Source organism: Limulus polyphemus, unplaced genomic scaffold, assembly GCF_000517525.1.
Source record: "Limulus polyphemus unplaced genomic scaffold, Limulus_polyphemus-2.1.2 Scaffold2025, whole genome shotgun sequence".
NCBI classification, from domain to species: domain Eukaryota; kingdom Metazoa; phylum Arthropoda; class Merostomata; order Xiphosura; family Limulidae; genus Limulus; species Limulus polyphemus.
The window spans coordinates 146,190-158,267 of NW_013667635.1; the positions used below are offsets into that span (position 1 = coordinate 146,190).

The 12,078-nt window shown below is 29.9% G+C and overlaps 1 protein-coding gene across 2 annotated transcripts in view; it reads left to right on the forward strand.

The window, feature by feature from the left end:
- Positions 1-970: 970 nt before the first annotated feature.
- The window catches only part of LOC106465705 (ras suppressor protein 1-like), a 28,282-nt gene continuing 17,174 nt past the window's right edge, over positions 971-12,078 (forward strand). For both annotated transcript variants that reach the window (XR_002612039.1, XM_013925943.2), the window contains exons 1-4: positions 971-1,182; positions 7,516-7,566; positions 9,178-9,245; positions 9,956-10,008. Coding sequence is in view for 1 of the 2 variants with exons in the window: in XM_013925943.2 (XP_013781397.1) it covers positions 1,014-1,182; positions 7,516-7,566; positions 9,178-9,245; positions 9,956-10,008 (341 nt within the window). In the remaining variant the exon portion in view is untranslated. The remainder of the gene's footprint in view (positions 1,183-7,515; positions 7,567-9,177; positions 9,246-9,955; positions 10,009-12,078) is intronic.

Here is a 12,078-nt window from a genome sequence, read left to right on the forward strand (position 1 = left end):
CAGTATTAAGAATTGATGATGGGTTGAATTTCTGTATGATTGTGAAAGCTTACTTTTTCTCATAACACAAACTTTGATATATCTAACAGACCTGTTATTTTAATGTTATTTTTTGTTTCTAAAACAACGCTTTGGATGTTGCAAAACTTGTTTCATAGCATCACTTGTACATACTATATTCGTAGATAACTGATTTATTTTTGCAATTATATAAACGTCTCAAGTTACTATGTTTCCAGTTTGTTTCTGTGAAATTTTCCTGTGATTTCATAGTGTATGAAAGTGTCAAGTTTATAAACAAAAGACCTATGCCTATTTTTGAGTAAATAAAAGAATGAATCTGGGTCATTTAATTAAGTAGTAGCCAATAATTCGATGTGCAGGTAAGTTACAAAATTTCAAATATAACACCATCGAGTTCAATTCTAAACTTTTCTAACACTTACTACGGTACATTATTAGTGAAAGTCGAAGGAGTCACTTACTCGTAACGAAAATATAAAGCATACTTTCTCGAGCAACCCAAGAAGCAAACTCAATATGCATTCGTTATTTCACTTGATTTCCAACCGATAAAATAATTTTACTAGAGGGTACGTTCCCTTATGGTATTTGTAAATTTCATACAAACTAAAACCATTGATTCTTTTGAATGCCGTAGTGCGACTTTCTTGTTATTATTACTTCAAGAATATTTGTAAAGTACACTTTTTTTTTGCTTTATCTTGAGTATAATTTTAACCTTCGGGAAAACGTTTGGCGTGGGTGTTAATTTTTAACCGTACAAACCCATCCTAACCACAAATAAAATTGTTTAGATGACGTTTGCTTCGTCGTAACACCATGCACCCTAATATGGAATATGCGTAGGTTCATATACAGCTGTTACTCGTGAAAACACACCCACAATTTAGTTGGTATATCTTCAGGTGTAATGTAAAGTAGAGAACTGTTCTTCGCCATCTAGTGGCAGCTTGCTAACTTTGGTAGACGGAAGTACTTGCTCATATGCTATGGAAAAACCAGCTAACAACGCGTATCAAACTTCCTGTACGGACATCTTCGACTTCAACAAGATGTCGAAAGTTAGGAAAGTGTTAGAAGATGCAAAGGAACATAATATCACCGAAATCGATTTGGTTGACAAAAGCATTGCTTCGTTTGAGGACATGCCAGGATTGTGTAAGTATTCTAACTTAGAACTATGATGCGAGCCACAAGCAGGAGAAAACGGGTCAATTACCAAATTTGGAGTGTAAACATGGGAACGTTGGCGGTGTCACATATAATTAATATTAAGCCTAACCCGCAAGAACTTTTTCATCGAGGGCGAAGGACAGACACGTTAATGAGTAAGTTAGTTACTAGTAATGCAAACTACGACAAGACAGACGAGAAGATTGAAAATTCCATTAGCTTTAATTAGGTTGAATGTTCACAGATATAAATATTTATAATGAAAATATTATCGAACTTCTATTTCAAAGTGTCTTGAGAAGTCTTACATTCTCGCTTTCAGTGTAAAAAAAAGTTGAAAGTTAAAAAAAATCAAAAGGGGATTCAAATTAATGACAAAAATAAATGCCATTTTTAAAAGTAAGCGAGTAATGGTGAGTAAGTTTGATAAGCTACACCTGGTTTGGTTTAACAGTAATGTACAGAGGCATAAATGAATATTGTCCAAATTCTAGGTGAAACAATCTTGCATAAGTAAAACTACATGTTTTGTAGCAATATATCTGACTGACTGTCACTAAAAACCTAAAATATAAATTATAATATAGTACTGCCCTTAAATGATGCATTACAATGTAGTTTTGGGTGGGGTACATTCACAAAAAGTTGCAAGTAGTTTTTTACTAAAATCTGGTACAACTTGTATGTTACTTTTTACAGTTGACAAAACTACCCACATAGAATTATGACTGATGAAAGTTAGATATTTCCTGGTATGATAATAACTACATGTAAGTTGTAATTTAACATTTAATAAAGAAAAAAGTTATGAAGACATCAAATGTGAAGGTTAACTTACATATGATCTTAATTATCATTGAAATTAAAAGGAAATTTATACTGTTACCTCACCCAACATTAAAATCAAGAGGTTAAGCAAACAAAGTGTTTCCATTGATTTCGAAAATATTATAACATTATAATTTCTACAACTATAAAAAAACTGTATTTTTTGGAGGTTGTAGAATAATATGGTTTTGATTAAAAAGAGGGGGAAGGTATTTAAAAAAGGTATAAAAACACTTTTGCCTCCTAGATCTAGTAAATGATTAATTACAAAACTCTTTTAACAAAGAATTTGATCTCCTGTTTCCTTATGTCAAACAATTCTTATTAAGCATAGGGTGACTTGCAATAATTTTAGTGTAGTAAAGTGAATGTTATGGTTTTCTAAGAAGTCATACTGATCTCTTTCCTTTCATTTTAGTCTTTTACTAAATAATTAGTCATAAGCAGGTCTTTTTTAACTATAAAGAGCTTAATATTCATTTTTTTAAAATATAAAACATTGTTTTCATATTATTATACGGTTATTACTTATTTGTCAAGGGAACTGTGTAGGCCTAGTTATTTTTGTTTTGCATTCTTGTAAAACTACACTTATGTTTCTAGTGGTTAACATGCCAGATTGTGAATGTGAGTATCCATGGTAACTGGTGACCAAATCCCACTATTTGATTACCGTAGCCAACGAATAGGCAGTGGATGCTTTCATTAACTGCTGGAACTGTTGTCTATCAGTACAAAATTAGGAATTAATAATGCAGATAACCACTGTGTAGCTTTAGCAAATGTCCAAAACAAACAATACACTCGTATCACACTTTCAATATATCACATCAGACTTACCAGTTATTAGTTATTGAAAATAATGTTCTTTCTTGTTAGGTTATATCAATTGTAAATGCTTGTTTAGTACTTTAAGTTAAAGCATTTGTGGTATAAAGAAGCCTTGGACATGACAAAACAACACTAGACTGTTTATGAACTTCTTGTGTTTCTGTAGAAAAATATTATTGGCAGTTATACTTACTAGATAGATCAATAACAGTATCAGTAGAATTATTATGTGATTTTCTGAGTATTCGTTTCTTCGTATTCAGTCTGTAACATGTTACCTTTTTCCCCTTTATTTAATCACTTTTATTTCCCATAGTTTCCAGTATCCTGTAAAACTGTTTGTTTGAATAAATATATTAACTATTCTGTTGCGAAAAGATTTGACCAGATATTCTGTATTTAGCCAAAAACACTATTAAATTTGTAATTTAAAGCCCTCAAATATCTGCATATTCATATTTAAACTAGATTTAAGCATTTGAATAGAAATCTAACTAAAATGAACAGAATGATTCAGCAAAGTGTCAGTTGAATATCTATGGAGTTATGAGTCTATTTTACTTCACTCATAGTAACCTAAATTAATTTTCGTATGTATGACATTTCATCATATATATATATATATACACATACACAAAGTGTTGGTTGGTTCTGTCAGTTTTGACTGATACATTACTGTTACCAATACCATCATTGCCATAACTTGCTTGGCTTGCCTTACTGACATGTAAAGTCAGACTTGAAGTGATAAAAATAATAATAAAGACACTACAAGCATATTTGAAGTTGCATTAAGTTGAAAGTTTATGCAGTTATAATTTAAATACTGATTGCATTTGTTATTACTCTTTAAAACGTGTAATTTTGATAACTATTAACATAATTTAAAGTGACAGAGTATATTCTACGTCATTCTTTTAACCCTATCGAGATGTGTCACGTATCAAAGGTCATGTCATCGAGTTGACTTACATGCAAAATTTTATTGAACTACTATTTTATGAATCTTTGTCAATAAGTTTGTATCAAATTGTAGATTATAATTCAAATTTTAGTATTATACATTAGTTAATTTCTTAATTTAAAAGTAAATATTAAAAACACAGCTAAACATGAATTTTGTGTGTCAAGTGGTATGTTGAATGCAGCACTGGTTCAAATTAGATGTTCGTGATACCAAATACAAAATCTTGAGTTCTGTATGAATTAGGAACTCAAACTACTGATATTGACAAGCTAGAATATAAAATAAGAACCTCTTATCTTTTTTATTTGCTAAGATATTGCTCCTGTACTGAATCAAACAGTGCCCCCGCCCACCTCTTTCCTTGTTTGGAAATAGTCCCTTATATACACTTACTTCTGTATATGACATGAAAAACCAATCAAAAGCTCAAAATATCCCCTTATTAGTTTTCTCAGCCATTTTTACATGTTATTGTGCTAATTTCATTCTTTTCACACAAGATTTCAAACAATGAGGCAAGTCTTTAGTGAGCTCAAAATTTCATGTTTTTTTCGACCCAAATATAGCTTAGTTACTAAGCTTGATAAATTATAGTGGAATTCTATGGTATCAATATATTAATTTATGATTTTTTGGTTATTTAAATGTATATATATAAAACCTAAAAAAATATATTTTCACATCCTCCACGTGGGAAATTTCACAAGGCTTAGCAACCTACAACAAGTGGGAAAATAGAATTACATCCATAAACAAGAACAAATTAAAGACAAATAATAATAATAAAATGTACACATACACACACACACACACACAAAGAAAAATCATAGAAATTACTAGCAGATAGCAATTAAAGCAAAGTAGGAAACAGTGAAATAACGTATTGGAAGGAATGACTTCAGGAGATTAATTTATTATGAATTGGTTCTCATTTTATGAAACAATATTATATGTAGTGTAGAAAATAACTGAAACTGTTATAAACATCTGTGTACACGTACCATACCCCTGAACAGTTCATACAACATACACAGAATTAATAAGTAGTAGTAGTATTGCTTAATATAGTAGATGAATGAGATTACAATAGGCACAAACGGGAAAATCCTACTTCAAAAACTGCTGTTTCGCCTCCATGGAATATTAAAGACACAAATATAATAAAAAGCTGCCCTTTGAAGTGTAACATGGTTTTAAAATTATTCAACAAAAAGTATCTTCAATATGATTGTACTACTTTATTTAGTTGTAAAAGCTAGCACACAAAAAATAAATGAGGATTTAAATTTTAAGAAGATTACAATAACATTATTGAAGTAAGTTCTGGAATTGTAGTATAGTATTACTACAGTAAATATTTTATGTATTAGCTCAAAGAGTATTAGACATGGTGAGTCATCTCAGGTGATACTGATGATTACAAGTAAAAAAATAAAATACTTAATGTATGCATTAAAATAATGACTTCAAGTTGTAATTAAAAAATGATTTATTATGAAAAAAGCTCGAAACAAGAGGAAATACTTTAAAATTTACAGAACTCGGTAATCAAAATCTCATTAAGATTGAAAATGGTAAGAACAAGATTAATACCTTTGTTTTTTTCTTCTTTTTTTGAAACAGTCATTTTATTGTTCAGGGTCTTCTATTTAAATGTTCTTAAACTTAACATGCACGTGTTTCTGTAACAGTGTAGCTTATCACATAAGATTGGTTGAATATTAAATTAGTTTGTTTATCATTTATCAACTTACTTTTTTTTTACTTTGTTCTTCTGTTTTCCTTCAAATTATTATGTTTATAGGCAATACTTTGAAAAGTGTTTTAAAAAGTTGATTTTTTTCTTTGGATATGATGTTACCAATAATTTTCAAGTATTTTACAGCAAAAACTTATTATTTTATTTACTAAATTAATCTTGCAGATTTTGCTAAATGGTTTTAATTTATGATTATAGGAAATAACCATGGTGAGTTCTGTATTTTTAGCTCTATTTTAGCTATTGTTTCGTAAAGTAACCGTAAAGCCTTACTGGGTACATATTGTATGGTGAAAGCATTAGGAATTAGTAATTCTTGAAAAAGCTTTTCTAATGAGATTAGGACTTTTGTGTATTAAGTTACAAGGACTGTTAATTCTGCATTAGTTCAAAGGTTATCAGACTGTAGTTCGCTACCCCAAAGTGGGTCGCTAGAATCTCTGAACTTGTCTGCATAATTTTAAGATGGACATCACTTTTGATTTTCAAAATGTTAATTTTGTCAATACTGTCTTCTAATACTTATTTATCAATACCATCAATTCTGCAATAACACGGTGCAGTGGGGCATGTAGTAGTATTTGTTGTTAGGCACAGTGCTATTAAGTTTGAGAACTGCTGTGTACATTAGTTTCATGTAGTTGTAAGATACAGCTGTATTAAAAAGTAAACTTCACGAATGAATTTTCAACTATGAATATTAATTTTTTCAATGCTTCTGGTTCTATCTGATATTTTCCTATACTCTACAATAATTCCAATTTTTGTTTGTAGTTTTAACTGCTTTTCAGTAACATTTCTGTAATTTTTTATATATATTCAGTTCTTGTACATAATTTTTGTCTGAACTTGTATCTTTAAATCCGCTTTAGACCATGTAAACTGCTAATACATTTAAATGAACTTTGGATAGCCTATTTTAACACACACGTGTACACTTGTAATAACATAATTACATAAAAACTTATTAACTTACTGTAGTATGTTTTATAGTTGACTGGTGGTAAAAAATGTATCTGAACTGCTATTTATAAGTAGTTGATGAGTTGTTTTATTGAACAAAAGTTTTCCCGAGCAGTTTTTTATATACGTGAAGTACAACTGCAATCAAAAAATATTACTCTTACTAGAATTCCTTGTAGGTCAAATGGTTAATTTTGTTTTCTTAATTGCAAGTTCTTCAAAGAATAAATTTAGAGATTCTTTTATTCACAATTTTGTTTATCTTTCCCATACCAAATAGATTAAACAGAACATTAATTTAAGTGATTTTTAAATTCTCTATTAACAGAGTTAAAACATTCACCTTTCCCATCTCACTGTAGTGAAACTCTATCTGGGAAGATTCTGAGTTTGTGGTGATACCCATGAAACTCTATCTGGAAGATTCTGAGTTTGTGGTGATACCCATGAAAACTCTATCTGGGAAGATTCTGAGTTTGTGGTGATACCCATGAAACTCTATCTGGAAGATTCTGAGTTTGTGGTGATACCCATGAAACTCTATCTGGGAAGATTCTGAGTTTGTGGTGATACCCATGAAACTCTATCTGGAAGATTCTGAGTTTATGGCGATACCCAAATTTTTCACTGATCAAACAGCTTCGATATTTCTCCTTAAAAATAAATATATATTTTTTGAGATTCTATACCATAAATGAAGAATTGCTCTAGCTAATTTTGAGGTTGTTTCTATCTTAAGATCGTAATTACCGAACCTAATTTGTTTATTGGTAAAATTCTTCATCCTTTTAACAACTCATTTGTCTTACGTGTTTGCACTGATTGAATAAAATAAGGTTTGTTTGAAATGTTTCTTCTGTACAGACTTGTAGAACATTTAAATGAATGAGTTTTGGTCAATGTTGAGTGGGTATATGTTATGAGGTATGTTTTGTGTTAAAATTTTGGAACTTTATTTCTAATCCTATAGGGTCAATGTACAATGTGACTAGGTTAACACTGAGCCACAACAAGATTAAAAGTAAGTACAGTTTTTGTTTTGATCAGATCTAATGGGGAAGTATTTTATTTTAGTACATAATGTGCAATAGATGTTTTACACATTTTATTTTGTTTGTACAGGGCCAACCCCTCTGAATCTATTCATTATATATTAACAAAGTACAACTTTTGTAAATTGTGTAGAGTAGGGATTTATATAATCTTTATGAGAATGTTATGATGTAGTATTTTATGACCTGGTGGGTCAGTGGTAAATCTGAGGGCTTGTAGCAGTAAAACTAATTTTTTGATACTTGCGGCGGGCACAGCACATATACCCAATTGTGTGGCTTTGAGTTTGATAACAAACAAACACTATTTTATGAATTGCATGTTGTGTAAAACAAAATTAGTAACCAAAGTATTTTTAACTCCTTCTGTTCTGTAGTAAGTGGAGCCAATGAAGGATCATTATTTTTTACTCTTGCTCAGGGATTTAACAAGGATTTGAGAAATGGGGACTTCCAAATTAAGTAAAAATAAAAAGTCTTGTATCTTTTTGATTTTGGAAAACATTAAGATGTATATAAAAAACTTTTAGGTTTTTTTGTTAAATAATGTTTACTTAAATTTAAAATAATTACATTTAAAACTGATTTTTGTGACTTGCCATAAAACGTGCATTAAGAAACATTTGAAATACTTTCGACATGAAAAATTATCTACAATTTTGAATTTTAAGGATTTTTTTTTCAAAATTACAAAGGAGAATAGTTTCAATCATATAAAAATTTGATATTAAATATATCTTTAAGAAAATAAGTATGTACTAACTAAATTCAAATACAGTCTTAAGTTTCAAATTTAATGAATAAATGTATTTTAATTAGGAAAAAAATTAGTTGAAAATGATAATGAAATTATAATAAATGCTAAGTTCATTTTTAACTGGAAGATTTGGATGACAGAAAATTATAAAAAAAGTAATACCTAAATATAGGGTCAATATGTAGTTAATATGCATATGTTTGCAAATCATGCAAATGAAGGATTTGTTAAAAACACTTGTCAAGTTGGTGAGGAACATTTCGTGATGCAAGTTTTTGCAGTTGAAGTGTTTAAAAGTATTTAGATGTGAACATCACTGCAAGTAAGTAGTTTTAAGCAGGTATCTCAGTTTAAATTGGGTAAGTTAGAAAGTGCTTGAGATAAAACTTAACTTGTCTGCATATTTGTACGCTTTATATTCAAACCTTGTTAACTAGTTAAAATATTCAGTTCCAGACAATGTAAAGACTGCACTGAGTTCGGTTTGTTTAGTGGGTGTATAAAGCTACATATTCCTTTGAGGAAACATTTGAATTTCAGCTAATTTGTTTGTCCGTATGATGAACTAACATTTTCAAATGTTTTTATTATGAATGTTATAAAATGTAATCTATTGCAGATCGTTTGTAGTTATAGAACAAAAAGATAAACTAAGAAAGTTGTTTCAGAACTGACCAACTTTAATTTGGAGATATTTATTAAATAAACCTTGATAGATCTTTTACTTAATCTAGTTGTGTTGTTGATAATGTCATATTTAACTCATGTACGGGGAATGTATTGCAATTTCTGTTTAACTAACATTGCTTCTGATCTATTTCAGGTGTTCCTCCGAGCATAGCTAACCTCGTCAACCTGGAAGTCCTCACGTTGTTCAACAATCATATAGAGGTGAGGGATAAATAATGTAATTTAACAGTCATGCACGCTAATTTATAAAATATTCTTATGTTTTTTTATTTTTAAAAGGCAACATTAATGGCTGAGGAGAGGAATTTTGAGCATATTAAATTGTTTGAATTTTCAAATATAAAGACTGATATAAGTTTAAAGTATTACATTTCGTTTGTAATGAGGCATCGAAGTTTTGTTACATTCATTCAGTTATGATTCCAGCATAAAAAAATACATACCTGCCTGTCCACTTTCTTCTTCAGATTTTTTCTTGTCATTGACACAAATTGATTTTACTTGGCTTAAAGCATTACAAACAGTAGTGTAGTTAACAAAGTAACTGGAATTCATATGCTAAGCATCTCCTTGGGGGCTCAGTATAGTTCAGATATATGTAACATCCTGTTTTGAAAAAACTGTAATTTTACATCTTTTTTCTACTATTTCAGAAGATTAAAACTTAAGTTATGAATTAAAAATAAATGTCCCAAACTTTTTGTTGTTTTAATACCAATTTATAATTATACATTGTATTGAAAGAAAATGGTAAAGAAAAATGGGTCCCGTATTTGGCTACCTCATAACTCAAATTCTGTGTAATATGTGTTTTTTGTTATTTTAATATTTGTTTAGAATATTTTTCTCAACTTAACTTTTCATATTTTATGTATATATTATAAAATGATAATTGTAATTGTGTTTTTCAGGAATTGCCCACTTCAATTTCATCTCTCCCAAAATTAAAAATTCTTAATTTGGGGTAAGTTTATTGTTTTAATGGTTTTTATTTTAACAGTTTTCTGTTAACCTTTTTAAATTGATATGTCAAGTTACAAAAAAAAAAATCCAGTTCAGGAAATAAATCTGATTTGATTTGCTCTTTCAAAGCAAGTATAGGATATTTTGTACGAATAGAACCGTATTTGGGCAAATGTAAAATCTGTTAAATGGGTTTTATTCCAGAAATTCTCACTTCTGAAATACATTATTGAAATAAATATTTTTCAGATTAGGTTTCTTAAATGACTTGTGTGTATGACTTACTTATGAACTTTGTAATTTTCATTAATATATGCACACATTGTCATTTGATACATATTACCTAATCCCAACTGCTGAAACAGACTCAAACAGGTATAAATATATATATATATATAATGTTTACTTTATTTTTGAGGTTATCATGCCATTGGCTAGTATGCTAGACTATGGATCTACTGGTCCTTCATTTGCTTCCCATTACCAAGAGAAAAATATTTTCTCTACACTTTATGTTTGTGGGTGAATTATAAAGGTGACAGTTAAATCCAGCTATTTGATGAAATAAGAACTGCTGTTAACTTATTGCCTTCCCCCGAGTCTATTAGTTAAAGATTAGGGATGAATAGTAGAGGTGAGTGATAAACTTGATTAATCAATATAACAGAATTCTTATGAGCATCAGTTACATAGATTAGACAATAGAGTTAAAGTTCAAATACTTAAATTGTGTGAAAAAAGTTCAGTAACACTTTGTTGATTGTTTAGAACTATTTTACGAATTAAAAATTTTTTCAAGTTTAAAGATTGAATCCATTTCTCTCAGTCACGCATCATTCAAAAAATCTTCACCCCAAAGTAGAAAGGTGGCTACATTAATTTGACTGTCAGAATATTGGATGATCATTTACAATAACACTAATCCTACGTTTCAAGGGCATCTCAAGCATTGTTTGACATGCATTAGGTGTATGTGGTGTGTTCCCTACAAAGTAACTGGTAAAGCTGAAAACAAAACTATCGTAGAGGTGAAGAGGACACTTTTGATTCTTCAAAATTAGCCAAAGTCAGAGAAATATGATGTCCCAAAGCTATGAGTAATGATTTCTCTACTATATACAGGCTCACACTCCTGAATCTTGAAGAAGAAATTAAACACCATAACCAACAGAGTCTATCCACATGTTCACCTTCAATGTGTGTTTAGTTTGGATAGAATTAGCTCTTGAATGGTTTTATTGATGGTAGAATCTATAAAAGTTGCTTGAGAAGGAGTTAAGTTTTAAAATAGATTTGAGTCTGAGTAATTTTCAGTGTAAAAGTTCAGAGAAACTGGTGATTCTGTGTGTAAGAGATACAAGACAGTTGACAAAGTTTTCTTCGGAGTGAAGTGGAACAACTAACATCAATGTCCTTGTTTGTTGGATACACTTGTGTCAAAAAAGGGTAGAGCAAAGCATTATTTGTGTCCAAAGTGCATTGTTTGTGTTCACAAGTGAACTGTCAAGGTTTTATGTACGTGTTGGTTGTGGATTCTTCTACAGTAGGTGTCTGTGACTTGTTGGTGATCAATTCAAAACAATAAATGGACAGCACACAATCCACTTGTTTCAAAATAATATATTGAAAACAAGTCAAAGGTATGTACAAAAATTCTCTACACTATAGGAAATCACAGTTTTATATAAAACTCTAAGTAATTCTCTCTTCTTGTCAAAAGTCCACTCAGGCTGATTCAATTACTTTAGAATCCAACTGACGAGATGAACTATTTTTCTCTACTTTGTGGGTTACCACAGTTGTGTCTTGAACTTTAAATAATGTCTCCTTTTCATCAAAGTCCACACAGACAGGTTCAATAAGACAAATTATTTTCCTTATCTCTCTTAAACTGTGAAAATCACTTTAAGATATCACCCGTTATGGCTAATCACTCGCACACCAGATAACTTCACGTTTTCTAACTTTTTTTCTGACTGAACTTTACTTTCACTTCACTTTCTCTCTACTTTTTTGCACTTGCCTGGTCACCTGTGTATATATATATATATATATATATATATATATATAC